Raw genomic sequence first — 22,637 nt, 5'->3', positions numbered from 1 at the left:
TACTACCTTGTAAAGGGCCTTGTAGTGCGACATTTATTGAAGAAATAAAATTTGGGTCCTATAGTCATTGATTACTTGCCAAAAATCAAATATATTTTTACTGAGCAATATGATGAAGTGTTGCGCCGCGCCAGCAGACCAGAGCTACCAATAGTCCAGTAGCTTGTTAACTTGTCTTGTTTTCTTTGCCAGCTGCTAAATGAAATAAACAGACCGACAGCCAAGGCTTCTGGAAGAGGAAACTTTACTGTTCCAATAAAGTAGTGTATTACACCGTGCTCCGTCTCTCTCCAACAACACCATATTCTAATTACCCCCCACACCATTGTGTGCTTACCCAAGCCTGTTATAGCTGAGCCTCTGATCTGCTGCAGCTGCACACTGACCTTGGGCGTTCCCTTCAATTAAACACTTTAACTCTTGCACTGTCTGTTCTGGAACTGGCTGTGTTGCTCACCGAAGCCTGACAGCCCCCACCTTCCAGACAGACATGCAATTCACATGCTTTTACATTTTTGCTTTTACGTTCACAGTTTTTCTTATACAGTTTGTTCAGTTCAGTCACATGACTTATACATTTTTGTTACATTCCTCATACATTCCAAGTATTTCAACCAGTTTTGTATATTTTTCTTCACTCACAGGCTTTGTCATGATATCCGCCAGCATATGGTCTGTATTACAGTATTTCAATTCGATAAATCCTTGCTGTACGCATTCACGAACATGATGGTACCATACACTTATGTGTTTGGTCCTCTTTGTGTGAGATTCAGACATAGCCATTCTGATGCACGTCTGATTATCCTCATAAACCCTAATTGGTGTATTTACAGCCACGTGGATTTCCTTTAACAGATGTGCAAACCATGTGAGTTCGTTACATGCTGTGGATAAGCTCACATATTCAGCTTCAGAACTTGAAATGGCCACCACTGCTTGTCTTCTACTATGCCAGTCAATAACAGACCCATGCAGGAGCAGGACCGTGCCAGACGTGGATTTTCGGCTAGCCGGGTCTCCTGCATGGTCTGCATCCACGTAACATTCTATTCCATCTGTTTCCTGTGTGGTAAGCCTTACGCCCATGTTACTGGTGCCTTTCAGATATCTTATTACTCTTTTTAGCCCTTGCCAATCTCGCTCAGAGGGGCTTTCTACCCTTCTGCTGAGGATCCCCACAGCGTTACAAACATCTGGACGTGTTACCTTCACTATATATTGCAGTTTTCCAATGAGTGTTCTGTATACCTCGGGTTTTTCATATAGTGTGTCAGCGGCTTCCTGTTGGAAACCCACAGTCATTGGTGTTTTTACTGGCTTACATTCTGACATAGCTGAGGCATCTAAAAGTTGTGTTATTTTCCTTTCTTGACTTAAAGTAAAACTACCGTCATTATGACGTATAATGTCAGTGCCTAAATAGTTCTGGACTGGTCCTAGTCTTTTTGTGTCCACATGTTTTGCCAGGGTATGATAAAACGAAACCTCATCCTCATTATTATTAAACAGGTACAGGATGTCATCTACATAAACTACAATACGTTAGGTTGTTTTCGTGGTTCTTGACGTATACACATGCATCTGCTATACACTTAGTGAATCCCATGGATTGTAGCACTTCGTCTAACTTAATATTCCAGCACCTGGCACTTTGTTTTAGCCCATACAATGACTTATGTAACTTGCATACCTTGCCTGGCTCTATAATAAACCCCGGGGGTTGTTCCATATATATCTCTTCTTGTAATGTTCCATGCAAAAATGCAGTGCTAATGTCGTAATGGAATACTTTCATCCCTTTCACAGCAGCCAGTTTTAACATCAGTCTCATGGATTCATGTTTAATGACAGGAGCGAATACCTCATCATAGTCAGTCCCATATCGCTGCGTGTAACCTTTCACTACTAGGCGTGCCCTGTATCGCTGGACCTCTCCCGTGCTGGCTCTTTTCTTTTTAAATACCCATTTGCACCCTATAGCTTTCTTTCCTGGAGGTAATACGCTCAAGGTCCACGTATTATTCTTGTTTATTGCTTCAGGCTCCTCTTGCATAGCGGTAAGCCAGTTATTCTGTTCATTTTCAGGCAAATCTCCCATATCATTAATACTAGAGGGCTCTTTCAGACACTCATCCATTACAGTTATGTTTGCAGTAAAAGCCCTTGAGGCCACCGCCGGGAGTGTCTGTGTAGACTTTGTTATACAACTCCCACTATTCTTTATCACTTTCTCCTGTACTGTGCTACTATGCCTTATGGCGCCTGGTCTGATGTAAAACAAGGATTTTGTCAGACATCCCTGTAAACACACCTTTCCCTCTTTCACCACTTCACATCTCTTGTAACTGAAAATTACACTATAACCCATTTCATTTAATTTAGAAACTGACAGTATATTACTTGTCAAAGTTGGCACGTATAGAACATTTGTCATGATAGTATTTAAGGCACAAATGTGTACAGTACCTTTCCCCAATACCCTTTGTTTTGTTCCATCTGCTAATATGACGTCTTCATTAGCTGGCAACATTGTTCTAAACAAGTCTTTATCCATTTCTAGTGAGTGGGTTGAACCTGAATCCAAGACCCACATACTGATGTCTCTATTTGCAATGTCTTTCTCTTTCTTTGACTTTGCACTCACCAACTGCACATGTGAGGGTTGTCTCCCATCCTTCCTTCTTCTCAATAAATCACAGTTCCTCCGTAAATGATGCAATGAACCGCAGTTGTAACATGTTTTAGCTCCAAAAGCCTTTATCTCAGTTCTTCCTTTTCTGTCGTTTCTTTCGTTTCTTCCCTCTTGCTTCTGTTCAGTCTCCTTTCTTCTCTCCCACTCTTGTTTAAGTTTGTTTGTGATATACCGGACCATCAATCCAGAATCCGGCATCGCTTCCAGCGCACTCACCACTGGATCCCAAGAGGCATTTAAAGTTGAAAGAATTATGTAGACCTGCTGCATCTCCGTATGTTCCACTCCTCTTTCCTGCAACTCCGCAAATATCCTTGCAATGTTCATTAAATGAGCTGACATCATTTCTGAGTCTGTCAGCTTCATCTGATAAAGTTTTCTAGCGAGGCTTATTTTACTGCTAGCTGTTGTTTGTATATAAATATCATGTAAAGCAGTCCACATTTCTTTAGCAGTGTTTTTACCTCATAAATATAACAGTTGAGAGTCCTCGACAGCCAATATTATTAACGACTTTGCTCTTTCATCCCAGCGAAGCCATTCCGCAGGTGGTGGAACGGAGGGGGGTTGCAGTTCAATTACTTTCCATAAATCTTCTCTATTTAGGTATGCTTGCATCTGCAGCCTCCAGCTTGAATAATTTTGTTCTGAGAGACGCTCAAGAGGTATGCCAGCCAAAGTTGTTCCAACCATTCTTGCAGACTTTCCTTATCACCTTGGTTTCCTGGCAACACTGTGTTCTGCTGCTTTGCCGCTCACCAGCTACGCAGACCGATACACTTCCTTCTCTGGATTCCTCCGGTCTTTGGCGTAGGATAAGTTTGCTTACTGGTTGCAACTGGTTCTTACTGGTTATACTGGTTTGGATCTGGGCCCATAACCCTTTGTTGCGCCGCGCCAGCAGACCAGAGCTACCAATAGTCCAGTAGCTTGTTAACTTGTCTTGTTTTCTTTGCCAGCTGCTAAATGAAATAAACAGACCGACAGCCAAGGCTTCTGGAAGAGGAAACTTTACTGTTCCAATAAAGTAGTGTATTACACCGTGCTCCGTCTCTCTCCAACAACACCATATTCTAATTACCCCCCACACCATTGTGTACTTACCCAAGCCTGTTATAGCTGAGCCTCTGATCTGCTGCAGCTGCACACTGACCTTGGGCGTTCCCTTCAATTAAACACTTTAACTCTTGCACTATCTGTTCTGGAACTGGCTGTGTTGCTCACCGAAGCCTGACATGAAGAGGATGGTAGCATCTCAATTCCAGCCAGTCTTAGAGGAAGCTTAGGCCGGGGGGACAGGTCTTCCTTCAGTTACTCATGTCTTGGTTACATTCAGATTAGACTCTTGTAATGGGCTCTACATGGGACTGTCTTTCAAGATGATTTGAAAACTTCAACTGCTGCAGAATGCAGTAGCCTAGATGTTTGATAGGAGCAAAATGCTCAGACAAAAGCACCAATTCAAAGTACTTGCTACCTGTGCTACAGTGCTGGCAATGATTTGGAGAGATGGAAGGAGATTAGCAAAATATTCCAATACGTGATTTTTCTACTTCATCTAACCTTTCGTTGTGTTCTCATTTCTAAATCTGCTGTCTTCCATCAGCCACCTTGCTTCTGGGCTTCCTGCCTCTTAACTTCCCTGCCTCTTCCAATTTCATTGTAAGCCACAGTACTTTTCCCAGAACCACTTTTATCCATTGGGCATGTTTTGATAATCCCAACCAAATAAGACAATTTTTCCTTCTCTCTCAGGATTTGCACTGCAAACATTTTAACAACTTTGTTCTCTAGGCAGTTGGAATTTTGCCATCATGACTAATTGAATCAACCTATGTAAAAAAGCATGCCCTCTCACACACATAATCAAATATATACTGATGGGTGTTTTGTTCTCTTTCTTTAAATTTAGCTGCACCTTACTGGATAAGAGAACCTACAAACCTTGTATTATCCCCTGGAGAAAGTGGTTCTTTGATCTGCAGAGCAAATGGCAAACCCAAACCTAGCATAAGCTGGTTAGCAAATGGAGTTGCAATTGCAAGTAAGGTTTATTTTTACTATCTCCAGAACATTGTTGGATATAGTTCTTAAATGATGTCTCCCTTCCAGGAGAGATTAAAGCCATGGGACCTTGCAGGATACAGCCAAATAATCAACTGGTTAGGTAAGAAGGAGAAGAAAAATGGAGAAGGGAGAGATTTTAGATTTCTTTTCTTTTATATATTTTTTTGTATTATATTATGGGAACTTATTGTATATATCTGTATTTTGTTGTACACCGCCCAGAGAGCTACGCTAGTGGGGCGGTATAAAAATTTAACAAATAAATAAATAAATAAGGCCTCAGTGAGGAGGAGGTTCTTCAGTCTACTGAAGTAGGCTGCCACTCACACCCTTCTAAAGATTCCATTCTCCTCCCCTTTAAGTTTCTAAGCAACAGTATCATTCAGGGACTTTGGAGGAGAAGGCTTTAACTTGTGCCAGGCAGGGAAAGAGCCATAATCCTCAGGTTAAACAGTCCATTAGAGAAAGTGGACAAGAAATAGCCTGGCCAGGTGAAAAAAATAACAGGTTCCTGCACCTGACAAGCTATGTGTGCTAAAATTACCTCTCGGACAAGAGTTGGACAAATTAATGGTGTGCACAGGAGCCCTATATTTTTCACATATTTTTCTGCCATCCTAACAGGACTGGTCTAGATTTCAGTGCCATTAGAGAGCAAGGGGAGCTTCTGCAAAATAATTTTAAGCATTGTTTTTCTGTATATAAATGTTGGGTCATATTTTTGCTTTGCCAGGAGTGTTCAAAAGATGTATGGTGTGTGTCTAATTTTTAAATTAGAAATTCATTTCTTTATTTTGAGACACAAGTAGACCAATTAATATTATTTGTGGGAATAATAATTTGTTAAGGTACTGCATAGATAAAGCACATACGTTTCTTTATTTAAAATTGGAATGCAAAAGTAGGGAACAGAGAAGAATTAGGAATTGTGGGGAAATGGGGCCTAGGAGACAGAAATGAAGCAGGATAAAGACTTATTGAATTCTGTGAAGCCAATAATTTGTTTCTTGCAAACATATTTTTTGAACAAGTGAAAAGACGACTGTACACGTGGACATCACCAAATGGTCAATATAGGAATCAAATTGATTATATAATTGGTAGCAGAAGATGGAGAAGTTCCATACTTTCTGCAAAAACGAGACCAGGAACAGACTGCAGTACAGATCATGATCTGGTCGTTTCGAAAATCAGAGTAAAGCTAAAGAAGACCAACAAAGCAACCATAATGCCAAAATACAATTTAAATAACATCCCAGAAGCATATAAAGATCAAATAAGGAACAGGTTTGAGGCTTTAAACTTAGTTGACAGAGAACTAGAAGAACTATGGAATGAAGTCAGAGACATCAGGGAAGAATGCAAAAAGACAATACCTCTAGTTAAAAAGAGAAAGACCTCAATGGATGACTGAAGAAACTCTTAAAATAGTTAAAGAGAGAATGAAAGCAAAAGCAAAAGGAGATAGAAACACGGTCAGAACCCTAAATGCAACAATACAGCAACTACTGCGTAGGGACAAAGAGAACTATTACAGTAGTTGCTGTATAGAAATAGAAGAGGACAACAAAAAGGGTAGAACAAGAGCCCTATTCCAAAAGATTAGAGAAATGAAAGGGAAATTTAAACCAAGAGTAGGGATGTTGAATAATCAACAGGGGAACACACTGACTGACCGAGATGAAATAAAAGGAAGATGGAAGCAGTACACTGAAGAACTCTATAAAAGAGATGCCAGGATGACAGATTCATTCACGGAGGAACCGTATGATGAAGAACCAGAAATTTTAGAATGCGAGGTGAAAGCTGCTCTTAAAATACTTGGAAGAAACAAATCACCAGGAACAGATGGCATACCAATAGAGTTGCCACAAGCTCCTGAGACTGAATCTGTCCAAAGTTTGACAAAAATCTGTCAAGAAATATGGAAAACTAAACAATGACCCACAGACTGGAAGCATTCCATATACATCCCAATTCCAAAGAAAGGGAATCCCACGGAATGCACTAATTATCGAACTGTTGCCTTAATATCACATGCAAGTAAAGTAATGCTCAAGATTCTACAACAAAGGCTCTTACCATATATGGAGTGAGAAATGCCAGACGTCCAAGCTGGATTTAGAAAGGGAAGAGGCACCAGAGATCATATCACAAACATACTTTGGATAATGGAACGGACCAAGGAATTTCAGAAGAAAATCATCCTGTGTTTTATAGATTACAGCAAAGCCTTTGACTGTGTAGATCATGACAAACTATGGAATGCTTTAAAAGAAATGGGGGTGCCACAGCATCTGATCGTCCTGATGTGCAACCTATACTCTGGACAAAAGGCTACTGTAAGGACAGAATATGGAGAAACCGATTGGTTCCCCATCAGAAAGGGTGTGAGACGGGTATTTTTTATCACCCTATTTCTTTAATCTATACACAGAACATATCATACTGAAAGCAGGATTGGACCAAGATGAAGGAGGTGTGAAAATTGGAGGAATATCAATAATTTAAGATATGCAGATGATACCATACTATTAGCAGAAACCAGTAGTGATGTGAAAAGAATGCTGATGAAAGTTACAAAAGCAGGACTATAGCTGAATGTCAAAAAGACGAAAGTAATGACAACAGAAGATTTATGTAACTTTAAAGTTGACAATGAGGACATTGAACTTGTCAAGGATTATCAATACCTCAGCACAGTCATCAACCAAAATGGAGACAATAGTCAAGAAATCAGAAGAAGGCTAGGACTGGCGAGGACAGCTATGAGAGAACTAGAAAAGGTCCTCAAATGCACAGATGTATCACTGAACACCAAAGTCAGGATCATTCAGACCATGGTATTCCTGATTTCTATGTATGAATGTGAAAGTTGGACAGTGAAAAAAGTGGATAAGAGAAAAATCAACTCATTTGAAATGTGCTGTTGGAGGAGAGATTTGCGCATACCATGGACTGCAAAAAAGACCAATAATTGCGGGTTAGAACAAATTAAACCAGAACTGTCACTAGAAGCTAAAATGATGAAACTCAGATTATCATACTTTGGACACATCCTGAGAAGACCTGATTCGCTAGAAAAGACAATAATGGTGGGAAAAGCAGAAGGGAGTAGAAAAAGAGGGAGGCCAAACAAGAGATGGATTGATTCCATAAAGGAAGCCACAGACCTGAATTTACAAGATCTGAACATGGTGGTTCATGGCAGATGCTCTTGGAGGTCACTGATTCATAGGGTCGCCATAAGTCGTAATCGATTTGAAGGCACATAGCAACAACATGGCTAGAACATTGTTCACAATCTTCCCATGAAAGATACTCTTCGATGTTAAGTGCATTGGGAATAGGCTACCTTTGATTGTACACAGATTATTTTGGGATTATGTGATTTTTTTCTTCGGTGGAGGAAGATGTAGACCAAAGGCATCATTTCAAAGAACATAGCAAGATACTCTCTGTAGATCTTGCAGTATGTCTGCCAATGATCACTTTTTATATTCTGTTAAAAAAAATAAAGCTGAGAGATACACAGGGCTATATTTTATTTAGATTCTTTGTAAAATTGGTTCCCAGCACCCCTAAAAAACTGCAGTTCCCAGGATTCTTTGGGGAAATCCATGTGCTTTAAATGTATAATGTGGCTATGACTCATGTCTTTAATTTGTAGATTGAAAGACCCTGCACCAATATCTGCAGAATTGTGGCCCTTTTCCAAAAATAATTTGAACATAGACATACAGAGTAATCCTAAATGGGATGGTAGGAGGGGTAAGGTAGCTGATCATCAGCCTATTCCAAAGTCCTGCCAGTTTGTGCCAGCCAGGGCTGGAGGTGTGTGGGGGGGAACATTGTCCTTTTTGCTAGGAAAATCTCATTTTTCTAAAATTATCCCCCTCCCCAATTGAAGCCAATGGATGGGAATTAGCTACCTCAGCTCCAAGTTGATTCTGAGGCTTCCTGGAGGAATGCAGGGGCTTTGAATCTAGTGGACCCAAGTGGTCCTGCTCCCTTAACACCCCATTCCAGGGCCTGACATTGGCTGTTGCTGTTGAAAACACCACTGATGGTATACAGTACATGCCCACAGACCTTTCCATTGTGAATGAGCCCCCCTTTTCCCCAGCAGGTGAAGCTCCTTAATGCCAGCAGAATTTAATGTTCTCCAATTTTAACTCCCTCTGTCCAGTGGATCTAGCAGTTTGGATTGTACTCTTAGACATTATATTGTTTTAGTATGGTAGGTTTGTGGTTCATGTTGCTTTTCTTTGGGGTTTGTTCTTTTGGATGTTCAAGTAAAATAACATGCATTTTTATTGCATCCTTGTGTATATTGCCTCTTAAATACTTTAGTGGAAGGACTCTATTATTACTAGCACTGTTGTACAATTTATCCTCAGCTCTTATTGTGGAAGAAAGGAAGATAAGCAATTTCAGTTAGATCTGGAGTCTATGGTGCATATAATTATTTCTTCTCATTTACATTTTTCTTAGTATCTACTTTTCTTCTAGTCCTTTTTGCTACAATTTATTGTTTAATTTTTTTCTTGGAAAATATGCATGCAACTTCTTCAGTTACTGTATTTCTTAAGAAGTTTCAGTCCTGTCTCTGGACCTCTCCTTTTTTTTGTTAATAACAATCCAATAAGAAATGTATGAACTGTTTCTAACATCTGCATATTTTTAACAGTTGCTCCAGAAGAACCTAGTAGAAAGGTTGAAGATGATACCATTATTTTCACTGATGTACAAGAAAGGTCAAGTGCTGTTTATCAGTGTAATGCCTCTAATGAATATGGATATTTACTGGCAAATGCATTTGTGAATGTTCTAGGTAAGGTCACATTTTTTTCTTTAAAAATATACAAAAAAACCTAGTAACAATTGTTGTGTGATTTCCCATTTGTGCTATCCTATAAATGTTTACTTGGAAGTAAGTCCCGCTAAGTAATATTTGGAGGGGTTTAGCTATTGCTATTATTGTTGTTGTTGTTATTGGAGAGGTTTACTATTATTAATAATAGTAATAATAGTATACGTAAAATAGTATATTAAAATCAACTAAAAGAACAAAGAAACATTAATCTTTCACTAGCTTAAAACTCCAAACACAATCCCAAATAAGAATATCTTACAACACAATGTTATGCATGTTTACTCAGTGATAAGTCTTACTGGGTTGAGTAGCTACAGCAAGAAGAGATTCATAGAAAAAAGTGGATAGGGAAATGTTTTTCTCCTTCTCTCATAATACTGGAATCTGGGGTCATCCAATGGAGCTGAACATTGGAAGATTCAGGACAGACAAAATAAAGTGCGTCTTCATACAGCACATAGTTGCCAACAGAGTCATCATTCATTATCATTGGCGATGACTCGTGGCTGAGTAAGATTGTCTTCCAAGATAAGGTCTTTAACAGTGGGTCTGTAAGTGACTGTGGAGGCCAATTCTGGATCCACACAGCCTCTCACACTGAGGACATAGGTTTCTAGATGGAAGATGGTCGCAATGAGGATTTGTTTGACATGCCTTCCGCTTAGCTCATTTGTCCCATTCGGCCTGTATTCGTGCTTCTTCAAAGTCCACAGCACCTTTGATAATAGCTGACCTCCATTTGGGACGTTCATGGGCCAAGAATTCCCAGTTCTTGATGTTCATGTTACTTTTTTTAGATTCACTTTAAGAACATCTTTAAACCTCTTTTGCTGCCCATCCATCTGTTTTCCATCCTTAAGTTGGGAGTAAGGTAGCTGCTTTGGAAGACGGTGATCAGGTATTCAAACAACATGGCCGGTCCAGCAAAGTTGATGTTGAAGGATCATTGTTTCAACACTGGTAGTCTTTGCTTCTTCCAAAACACTAACATTAGTCCATCTGTCTTGCCAAGTAATTTGCAGAATTTTCCGGAGATGGCATTGGTGGAATCTTTCAAGAACTTGGGAGTGGCATTTATAAATGGTCCATGTTTCACAGACGTACAGTAAAGTCAGTAGTACAATGGCTTTGTAAATAAGCATTTTGGTCTCCATGTGAATATCCCGATCCTTGAACATTCTATGCTTCATTCGGGAGAATGCGGCACTCGCAGAGCTCACACGATGTTGAATTTCAGCATTGATGTCAGCTTTTACAGAGAGATGGCTGCCAAGATAGGGGAAGTGATCAACGTTCTCCAGCGTCACACCATTAAGCTGGACAGAGGGACTAGTTCGCACCTGTTGATGAAGCACTTTGTTTTTTTAATATTAAGTGAGAGCCCAAGCTTTCCATATGCTTCTGCAAAGACATTTAGGATAGTTTGAAGATCTTTCTCTGAATGTGCGGAGACTACATTATAATCGGCATATTGAAGTTCTTTGACAGAGGTTGACATTACCTTACTTTTTGCTTTCAGCCTACTGAAATTAAAAAGATTTCCATCTGTTCAATATATTCTTTCCACACCAGTAGGAAGTTTCCCCTCAATAAGGTGTAGAATCATAGCAATGATGATAGCAAATAAGGTAGGAGCAATGACACATCCCTGTTTTATGCCTGATCCAACTCTGAATGGATCGCTCTGAAAGCCATTGTTATCTAAAATTGTCACTGTCATGTTGTCTTGAAGGAGTCACAAAATATTCACAAGTTTATCAGGGCATCCAGTTTTCAGAAGGATGGTCCAGACAGTGGTTCCATTCACAGTATCAAAGGCCTTAGTCAGATCACTGGCATAGATTTCTTTGCTGCCTCTATTGCGTCCGCAGAGTGTTGTCCCAGGAGGCTGTTCCAAGTGGTCCGGAGCCTGGTCGGTCCAGTTGCGCAGGAACCCATGGAACACTCTAAAGCCTCCTGTGACACATTTGCCAAACACTTGGCCGATAAAATTGAGCGCCTGAAGAGCACGATTCCGTACGCCGTGGACACAGGAAGTGGGCCAGAGTCGGCCACTTGCATTCCGGTCCGGTGGGATCGGTTTCAGCCTCTTCCCTCTGAGGAAGTGGACAAGGTGCTCTCTACTGTGAAGCCAACCACCTATCTGTTTGATCCTTGCCCCTCGTGGCTCATTTTGGGCTGCAAAGAGAGACTGAGCGAAGGGATCAAGGCAGTGGTGAATGTTTCCTAGGAAGAGGGTGCAATGCCATCAGCCCTCAAGGAGCCGGTAATAAAGCCCATCTTGAAGAAGTCCTCCTTGGATCCCCAAGAGTTGAATAACTTTCACCCAGTCTCTAATTTGCCATTCTTGGGCAAGGTGATTGAGCGAGTGGTGGCCAAACAGTTACAGACACACTTGGATGAAACAGATGATCTAGATCCATTCCAATCGGGCTTCAGGACTGGACATGGAACTGAAACAGCCTTGGTTGCTCTGGTGGATGATATGAGGAGGACGTTGGATAGGGGAGAATATACATTCCTCGTCCTCCTGGATCTCTCAGCGGCTTTCGATACCGTCGATCACGGTATTCTTTTGGATCGCCTGGGGGGACTGGGAATAGGGGGCACTGTTTTACGGTGGTTCCGTTCCTATCTCTCAGACAGGCATCAACGGGTAGCATTGGGGGATGAGGTTTCTGACCCTTGGCCTCTCAATTGTGGAGTGCCACAGGGTTCTATCCTCTCCCCCATTATTTATTTATTTATTTATTAAATTTATATACCGCCCGACTAGCAATAACTCTCTGGGCGGTGAACATAAAATAGCATAAAAATACAATGAATAACAAAATAATACTAAAATACTGTACTGTACTATATATATATATTTTTTCCACACTTGCTCATATTTTAATTGTGATTTTATTTGTTGTACACCGCCCTGAGAGCTTTCTGCTATAGGGCGGTCTAGAAATGTAATAAAATAAAATAAAATAAAAATAAACAATCAACAATCCAATACAATAAACATTTTTAAAAGTAAATCAGTGTAACTTAAAATGCTTCAGAGAATAGGAAGGTTTTGACCTGGCGCCGGAAGGAGAGCAGAGTCGGCGCCAGGCATACTTCCTCGGGGAGACTGTTCCATAGTTCGGGGGCCACCACTGAGAAGGCCCTAGATCTTGTCATCACCCTCCGGGCCTCCCTGTGAGTTGGAACCCATGCTTTTTAACATCTATGTAAAGCCGCTGGGGGCCATCATCAGGAGATTTGGGTTGCAGTGCCACCAATATGCGGATGACACTCAGTTCTATCTCTCGTTTAAGTCCTCACCAGAGTTGGCTGTGGATACCATTTCCAAGTGCCTGGGGTCCATAAGTGAATGGATGGGAGGAAATAGGCTGAAACTGAACCCCGACAAGACCGACGTGCTGCTTGTGGGTGATAAGAGAAGGTTAGGAGATATAGACCTGGTGTTTAATGGGGTAAGATTGCCCCTGAAGGACCAGGTCCGCAGCCTCGGGGTCATTCTTGATTCCCAGCTGTCCATGGAGGCTCAGGTTTTGGCAGTGAGCCGGGCAGCTTGGTATCAATTGCATCTAATACAGAGGTTGCGACCCTACCTTCCTGTCCACCTGTTCCCACGGGTGGTACATGCCCTGGTCTCCTCTCGCTTAGACTACTGTAATGCGCTCTACCCTTGAAAACGGTCCTGAAATTACAGCTGGTACAGAATGCGGCGGCACGTTTGATCAAGAACAGCCGTCGCCGTAATCATATCACTCCGGTGTTAGGAGAACTACCAGTTGTTTACCGGGCCCAATTCAAGGTGTTGGTGTTAACCTTTAAAGCCCTATATGGTTTTGGCCCAGTTTATCTGAAGGAGCGCCTCCAGCATCACCAAGTACGCCGCCTGATGAGATCAGCCACACAAGACCTCCTCTCGGTCCCACCAGTTAAAACAGCTAGACTGGTGCGGACCAGAGAGAGGGAATTTTCGATTGTGGCTCCCACCCTCTGGAATTCCCTGCCATATGATCTTCGCCATGCCGCCTCCCTGGTAGGTTTCCGCCGAGCCTTAAAGACCTGGCTATTCAGGCAGGCCTACAGGATTTCCGGGGACTAGTTTTATCTTGTGTAGTTGGATGGTTTTTAGATTATTTATTGACTAAAGTTTGGTTATATGTTGTATTCATTTTATTATGTATGTCGCCTAGAGTGGCCGTTGACTCGGCCACATAGGCGACTCAGAAATAAAATTTATTATTATTTATTATTATCAATAAACACCATATATAAAGATCGATTCTGCTACCTGCATTTTTCTTGAAGCTGTCATGCAGTGATGGTCATGTCCACTGTCCCCCTGGAAGGGCAGAAACCATTTTGGGATTCAGGGATGATGTCTTCTGAGATAGGTAGGAGGCAATTTGCAAGGATCCTTGCAAGGATTTTACTTGCGGTAGCTAGAAGAGAGATGTGTTGGTAGTTCCCACAATCTGTTCTATCACCCTTCTTGGAAAGAGTGATAATTATATGGCATCCCTAAAGTCTTCCAGGATCTACTCCTTTATCCAGATTTTTTCGATGAGCTTATGAAGTTGTTGTGTAAGTTCAGGCCCACCTACTTTAAAGACTTCAGCGGGAATCCCATCAGGTCCACTAGCTTTATTGTTCTTCATTTGATTGTTGGCTTTACTAACTTCATCCAAATTAGGGGATACTGCAAGCTCATCTTTAATTTGTTGTTGTGGAATTTGCGAGAAGACCTCACCAGCCACAATAGAGTTACTATTAAGGAGGTTGTGGTAATGCTCTTTCCAGCGCAGTGCAATAGACTCTTTATCCTTAAGAAGTTTGGTACCACCCATTGAACGTAAGGGATTTGTACTGTAATTTGTTGGTCCATAGATGGCCTTTGTGGCATTAAAAAAGCCCCGTGCATCATGAGCATCTGCAAAGTGCTGGATTTCTTGAGCTTTCTTTATCCACCAGGCGTTCTTAAGTTCTCTAGTTCTTCTTTGGACCTCAACCTTTACACTGGCATAGATTTTTTTTCTTAGCAGCACAGTTAATGTCTTTGTGCCATATCTGGAAGGCTTTCCTTTTCTTGTCGATGACTATCATTCTCATCAAACCAATCCTGAAGTTTCTTAGTTTGGTATCCAATAGTTTGTTCACATACTGCAATAATGGATATCTTCAGTTTGATCCAGTGTTCCTTGACATTTTCAGGGAGTTCCATCGGTAGATGTTTCTTGAAAGTTGTTTGAAAGCAGGCTTGCTTAATAGGATCTTCAAGGGCATGGATGTTCATTTTACACCTTGGTGTTCTTCCTTGGAGCCTACATTGAGGGACAATATTCATGGCCATAGTGGATCAAATTAATCGGTGTCCAATCCCGCTTTCCGTATGATATGTTCTGCATATATGTTCAATCTGTATATATGTGTAAATAAACCATATATCACAAAACAAATTAAGTCTCCAGTGACTTCATTGAAAGGAATGAGTATTTCACTGGAATCCGGAATACTGCTCATATGATTGCAGGGTGGATAACAATCTCTCTCTCCTGGAGAATCAGAACAATATATGCTTCACTTTTTTCTGTTAAAACACATTTTCAGAAGTACCAGATAATTAAATGTTTCATACAAGCTTGAAAAATGTCTGCTCTAAGACTGTCATTCATCACAATTAAGCTAATGAGGAAAAATTAATAAGGTTGTCTTGGAAAGTCCAAAAATCATATTCATTTAATACTTGGAATCTTTTTCTTGGGGCATGTGGATTCTGATTTTTGTGTTTGTTCGTCTTAGTCCTCGTTTTTGTTTTTTAGGTTTTATATTTTTCTAACAAGCTGCTAATAAAAATAATAGGTATTGTAGCATAGGAATGGTATGTATGCAATAATATCCAGTTTACAAAGAAAGAATCTTTATTTTCTTTTCAAAAGCTTGGCCAGCATTCTACAGTCCAGAATATTAATTAGGATGTGGATTTATTGGCTGAAGATCTGAATTCTTGAAATGTTTTCACCTCCAAACTGCCATATAATAAGAGAGGGAAGAAATTAACAAAAATATTTTATTGATTTTATTAAATATTCTGTATTTAAAATACTTGTTCCCCTTTTCTAAACAAAAATATCCAGAAGAGTTCACAGCAGTTTCAGTAATGCTCCCCCTTTTTTTTAGCTGAGCCACCAAGAATACTCACTCCTCATAATGAACTCTATCAAGTCATTGCAAACAAACCAGCACTTCTAGACTGTGCTTTTTTTGGTTCACCTGTGCCTGAAATTGAATGGTAAGTTAGTTATAATGATATAAAAATCTTTAATGATGGTCTATTGCATTCACAACAATAATCTAAGCTAATGTATGTTTTGGAAATTTGTAGAGTGAAGTAGAAAATTGTGTGTTCTTTTGCAGTTGTAAGTTTTTCCCTGCTTATGGAGGCAACAGTAATGTGCTTAATTTTCCATTTTAAACATACATTTTTTATTTTGTTAATTAGGAGAAAATTAAATGATCAATTAAATGCATGATTTTATTTAACCTTGTTCCCCCCCCTTTAAAATAATTATTGGGGGAAGGGAATCAGGATTGGAACCTTTCTGCTGGGTTCCCAACAAAAACACTTCCCCCTCCCTCAAAATTGCTAGTCCCTCCAGGGGCAAATAACTGCTTCAAGTGAGGATTTTTGTTAGGATTCTGGCAGACAGGAAAGGCTTAAACCCTTCTCTCTACACTCAGGCCCTTTGATCCTTATTGGGAGGAGCAGTTTTTAAAAGTAAAATGTAGGCCCATTAAATTCAACCACATATTGTCAAGTTTGGCTCTTAGAGTTACTCTGTTGAATATTAGTATATTCTAACCATAGTAGTTAGTTTTTTAAGCAATGGTGCAACTCTGTGGATCTAAAATGTAAACATATATTTAAGAAAAGGTACCCATTGTCGTCAAATGCGGTTTAAATAAATTACATAATATAATCCTGTTTTTAACACTTAGGTTTAAAGGAGTGAAAGGTAGTGTTCTCCAAGGAAATCAGTATGTTTTCCATAATAATGGAACCTTGGAAATTCCTGTAGCCCAGAAGAATAGCACTGGCACATACATCTGTGTAGCAAGAAATAAACTCGGCAAAGTACAAAATGAAGTTCAATTAGAAATCAAGGGTAAGAAATCATGCCTCATACCACTCTTCTAGTCACAATTTACCAAAGAATTTCCAGCTGTTAAATGTCTTAACAGTAATTTTATGTTTCAGAGCCAACAATGATTATTAAGCAGCCTGAATACAAAAGCATACAAAGGAATGGGCAAGTTTCCTTTGAATGTGCGATTAAACATGATGCTACCTTAGTACCTATAGTTACATGGTTGAAAGACAGTGCTGAATTGCCAAATGATGCAAGGTATGTACAGAATTTTCTCTTTTGCACAGATCCTTTGAAAGGAAATAAAACTCAATAAATAAGGAAATCCATAGAACAAATGCAATTTTCCTTACATATTTCTAATGGAGCAACATGCTTTAATGTATCCTATAGAAATGAAGGGAAGTAAGCATTACTCTGTTACTGTATATACAAAGCAATACACCAAATGCACATATTTTGTGGTTTCTGTCCAAAGGATTTATTTCAGGTACTATGGCCTTCCAGATGCTTAGTAATTCCTCTCAGGAAGGCAACAACAACAGAAAGTTTGTTAAGTAGCCATATATAGTTAGTGGGTCACAGACTGTGCAGGCCTGTATATTCTGCTTTACACAGAAAAATAAGACGTAATGAGGAGAAGTAAAATGAGTAGTAGGGGTGAGCTTTGTAAGAAAGTGCAGTTGCAGCCTTTTTTGTCTCTCACAAAAATGCATGGGCAGTGAGCAGGATTTTGATAAGTTACACTCACACAGAGGCAATTATATGATCTGAAATATTTCTGTTATGCCTGCTACAATTTGCATTATTACAGCTATTTGAAAACATCTATAAATCAGATTGCATTATGGGGTCCCTACTTCATTATTAACTACAGATTGGAGTTCCAGTACAGTGACCTTGATTTCCTATTCACTTTGTGGAATATGGAATTCTGTGCAAAATTGCATTTGCCTTCACGGAATTGTCCCCTTCACTAAAAAAGGTGATGCCATTGTGCCTTTTTTGATGCTATATCAAAACTTCTCTGCCTCCAAGGCAGCTAAATAGGAGCAAGGGAACACTTGCAGGTAAGAATCAGCTGCCAGGGATGGTGTGCTTATTCCTTACCCATTCACCAGTTTTCCCCTGTAAATAAGGCATTCCGGGGGCATGGCAGGGGTGGGACCATGGGGGGACTTATGCAAGATCCTCCTTGCATTTGGAGCCCTCCTCCAGGTCCCAGTCCACCGAGAAACTCCACCAGCCAAAAGACCAGCACAGTAAAAAATTGTAATGGTCCTTTGTGGGGAGCACTTACTCCCCGGGAGGCTGATTTGTGGGAGCCGGCGCTTCCTGGCTGGCTCATGTGTGCGGGTTTCTTTGGAACCAGTGTTCAGCCAGGCTGGTGACTCCCAAGCAGGAGGTAGTTCACACGGAGCTTTAAGCTGGACCCTCCTCTACCACCAGCTGCCCTTCCACCGGCTCCCCAGCGTTTGGATTGCTCTGCCCACCAACCCAGCAGCAAAACAACTGGGTGCAAATGAGGGCTCTGAGTAAACAGGTATAGGACTGTACTAGAAATTTCTGAAGCCACTCAGTCATAGCTAATTAAATGAAATTAGAATCATAGAATAGTAGAGTTGGAAGGTGCCTATAAGGCCATCAAGTCCAACCCCCTGCTCAATGCAGGAATCCAAATCAAAGCATTAGTGTAGTCAGACTAGAATAATGTTTTTTCAACTACACTAATTATATACTATATACTAATTTCTGCTTCTACTGCACTATATTTCAGTAATACGGGCAGCTTTTAGGGGATGGTTTGTTCAAGTATGATTTGCTTACTGCAGGAAGAATCCTACTTCAGTATTATCAACCAGACGAGATAATCTCCAAATACCTTTCAGTATGCATATTGAGATTAAGAAGTCACTATATTTTGTTACAATATATATTTATAGTTATATGCAGCAATGGAGTGATTAAATATTGTAATTACAGGTTTATTGTTGGTAAATACAACTTGACCATTATGAATGTCACCGATAAAGATGGTGGAACATACATTTGCATAGCTAATACTACCCTGGATAGTGTTTCTGCAAGTGCTGCGCTTACTGTTGTTGGTAAGGTTTCTTTCAATGTACAATTAGGGCTAAGGCAAAGCTGTTATCTTACTGTGTACATGTAAATTATTGGGTTTAAACTAATGGGATACTATAACTTTAGATTGTACTGGAAAATGTGGAGAATAAGATAAATTAATTTACTTTATTTTCCCATAAATTAAGTTAGGTATCTTCCAAAAATAATGTTCAAGTTGCTACTGGAATGGTGTCTTAAGTTCCAAACCACAGAATTTCACATATAACTACAGACATTATATTCTTGATGATTTTAAAAAATATCTTGTCCTGTATGATTGCATTTAGAAAAGCCTAAGTGTAAAGATGTTTATGCAAGTTGAATTTCTGCGGCCACATGTGTCCCCTGAAAAGCCGCTGCTGAAACTCATAGAGCTGTTGAGAATGGTATGCGATGGGATGCAAGGAGCTTCAGTGGGAGGAGGAAATCAGTGGAAACTGGACAGTGGCACCTTATGTAAGGAGGTGCTCTGCTTGCGCAAGATTACATTACATTACATTTATTACATTTATATACCGCCCCATAGCTGAAGCTCTCTGGGTGGTTTACAGCAAGATGTTCCTGCTCAATTTCCATAGCAGTTCCTTGCACTCCATCCCATGTTGTTCCTGAGGTACCCATGCCACAAGAGCAGCTTTTTGTGGGTACAGTGGGGAATGGAGGTAGGAAAGTCTTCTAAGGCTCAGACATACCTGGATCCAATCTATATTATTTATAGATTAACTTTTTAAAAAAAAACACACCCTTCTATCGTTTATACAGGTAATAAACTTGCACACTTCACAGTTGCTTGGACACATGAAGGGTCCAGAAGTTAGTTCTCACATGCTTGAAGAGATCCTTTTAAAGCTTACAGTATCAGCCACATGGACATCTTCTAGCACATGGACATAATCCGGCAAAAATAATGTACATATAACTCATCCCAACTTTTAAAATGTTATTTGAATTTAAAAAATCTTATGTCTCACTATACGTGTTAGGTAAAACACTCTGAGTTTGCTTAATTCTTTTCAGGGATTGGGTTTAAGGCTGTAGAAACTATATTTAACTAATTTTGTTTTAACCCATTATGTATTTACTTTCTGGTCTGCTAACATTATTTTTAGATAGAAGATCAGCAATTTGTGCACAGAAACAGACTTCTTCATATCTGTGTACCAGGGTGTGGGTAAAACTGGCTATTGCACGGGAAAAGAAAACTGATACAAGCAATAGGCTAATGCACATGGATCCACATGCTTAGCAGTCTTGTTCTGGGAAGCTGCAAGGAAAGTGTGGGGGTTATGTATATATCTGCATATGCAAATATATATGCATGGGCTACTGTTGCAGTTATGATTTCCTAGACTGGGAAATAAACTCCTTAAGAGAGAAATAAGGAAAGAACCCACAGTGTACCATGAGTTAGTGAAAAAGCTATCTTATGGTTCAGTATAAGTTAACAAAGATCTTTTGTTAGTCATTGGCTTGTTCATGAATAATCCTAAAGTATCCAGGATTGGTTTTAGCTTATCACCTGTTTGCAAGAAGTTGTTTAGGTCTCAGATCAATGGACATTGTTACTTTTACATGCCATTGTTTTCAGCTTGACCCCTAATCAGTGCATGAGTAGAAATTAATAATTGTCCATATAAAAGTAACTTTGTGTTATAATCTGCCATTTTAATAATAACTTAATTGTGCAGTTCTGTTTCTTTTCTGGCTACTAACACTGATTATATACTTTATATTAATATCCTTTTTCAGCTCCTCCAACAGCCCCACCTGTTGTTTACGGTAAACTAATAAAAAAAAAGTCTTGTTCGTATCATGCCCCAAATGTTCCTAACCTTTCTGCCTATTTGAAGCTGAGACTTTCATTTTTTCTGTTTCATTACATATTACAAACTTACTTTGGATCGGATGATAATTTCGTATTGTGTTACCATTCTTTTGAGCGAAATGCTTAAACTGTTTCACTATTGTGATTTACTACGACCTATGATCAAGATGAATATTTCTAATAACTGAGTAAACTTTTATCCACACCTGTACACCTCTTTTGGATCATTAAAATTTGTTTTAATACTTTATTTCAAATTATCTACATTTTCTCAACTAGATAAGGTTCAATATTTATTTGGAGCCTTTCTATGGGTTTTGAATATGCTTGGTTTATTCTTGTACTGTTAAATGAAGAACAGTAAAATAGATACAATCCCCAAAAAGTTAAGTCTACAGCTAAGTGCAAGTCCTTAGACCTTGATGGGAATTAAAACATACTAAGCTCTGCTGGGTATTGGCTACTTGTTCTCATGTTTGGCCAGAGCCAATACAAGTCATAGCAGAGCCCCAGATGGGTGGCTCAACCCCACCCTCATCTCTTTGCCCTTCCACCACTCCTTCTCTTGCTCCATGTTTGCTTTTAAAATGCTTTCCTGCTGCTAGTGCAGCAGCAGCACAGACAGTTTTTCTACCCTCACCTTACTTTCCTCTGCCACGTTTCTGTGTTGACTAGAAATTCACTTTGTAATTTAGTTAATTAAAAGTTTATAGTTATAGTAACTTTAAACTTTTAACTAATTTTAAACAAGAACTTCTAGCCACCACAGAAAAGTGATGGTGGTGCAAACGCTCTCGTGTTTCCACCTCATCCAGAATGGCTCATCCAGAATGCCTCACTCTGAGATGGGGCAGGTGTTCTGAACGAGGTGGAAACAAAGTAAGTCTTTATATGTGCAAATGCACACAAGACAGAGTGACTGATGTTTAGCAGAGGATCATATACAAACTATACCCATTCTGAAGAACAGATCTCAGCAATATGGGCCCCATGGAATGAATGTATCAGATGTCACCCTTTATGGTACATAGTGGCAAAATATTTTTTTAGACAGGCTCCACATAACTCCTCACGACTATCAGAGTAGATATTTTCATGCAGAGTTAAACATTTTTAAACGCATGTAATGAAGTATGTACAAGCCCAGTTCTTTCCAGCTCACCAGGTGCCAGCTTCCAGATTGTTTAAGGGTCAGCTTGAAACTGTTACATCTTTTGCAAGTTGGCCTGTATGTGAGCAGTCAGTCAGTCAAGCAATCATGCAAGGACCTGAACAATAAGTTGCTCAGAGGAACCAGAACAAAATCCATTGCTTTGTCCAAGTGGAACTCTCTTGACCCTGGTGTCACTTGACTCCTCCTGTATGGGTATCTTCAGTGATACCAACACCACCCCCACCACCATCTGCTATTCATTTAGGGAAAGGGAGCAGCTCTTCAAGTACATGAAAGGTTGTCACATAGAGGAGGGCCAGGATCTCTTCTCAATCGTCCCAGAGTGCAGGACACAGAATAATGGGCTCAAGTTTCAGGAAGCCAGAGTTCGACTGGACATCAGGAAAAACTTCATAACTGTTAGAGCCATACGACAGTGGAATCAATTACCTAGAGAGGTAGTGGGCTCTCCGACACTAGAGGCATTCAAGAGGCAGCTGGACAGCCATCTGTCGGGAATGCTTTGATTTGGATTCCTGCATTGAGGAGGGGGGTGGACTTGATGGCCTTATAGGCCCCTTCCAACTCTACTATTCTATGATTCTTTTGGAAAGCTGCCACATGGGCAAAGAGAGTGAGGTGCCTGGGCCTCACTGCCAGAGTAATATGGGTTCAAGACCTGTGTAATAGTAGTAGTAAGAAATAATACTAAATGAGAATGCAAGGAATCTCCTATTAAGAAT

The 22,637-nt window shown here is 40.0% G+C and overlaps 1 protein-coding gene across 13 annotated transcripts in view; it reads left to right on the top strand.

Moving 5' to 3' along the window:
- Window positions 1-22,637, top strand: part of NRCAM (neuronal cell adhesion molecule) — a 181,496-nt gene that overhangs the window by 95,170 nt on the left and 63,689 nt on the right. For all 13 annotated transcript variants that reach the window (XR_009764462.1, XM_061639960.1, XM_061639959.1 and 10 more), the window contains 6 exons: window positions 4,608-4,739; window positions 9,453-9,596; window positions 15,822-15,933; window positions 16,641-16,807; window positions 16,900-17,047; window positions 18,773-18,897. Coding sequence is in view for 12 of the 13 variants with exons in the window: in XM_061639960.1 (XP_061495944.1) it covers window positions 4,608-4,739; window positions 9,453-9,596; window positions 15,822-15,933; window positions 16,641-16,807; window positions 16,900-17,047; window positions 18,773-18,897 (828 nt within the window). In the remaining variant the exon portion in view is untranslated. The remainder of the gene's footprint in view (window positions 1-4,607; window positions 4,740-9,452; window positions 9,597-15,821; window positions 15,934-16,640; window positions 16,808-16,899; window positions 17,048-18,772; window positions 18,898-22,637) is intronic.

The sequence above is a fragment of the Rhineura floridana genome, chromosome 8 (genome assembly GCF_030035675.1).
Source record: "Rhineura floridana isolate rRhiFlo1 chromosome 8, rRhiFlo1.hap2, whole genome shotgun sequence".
In the NCBI taxonomy this organism is placed as follows: Eukaryota; Metazoa; Chordata; class Lepidosauria; order Squamata; family Rhineuridae; genus Rhineura; species Rhineura floridana.
The sequence above is the reverse complement of the archived record's forward strand: the minus strand, read 5'-3'. Positions and strand labels throughout refer to the sequence as shown.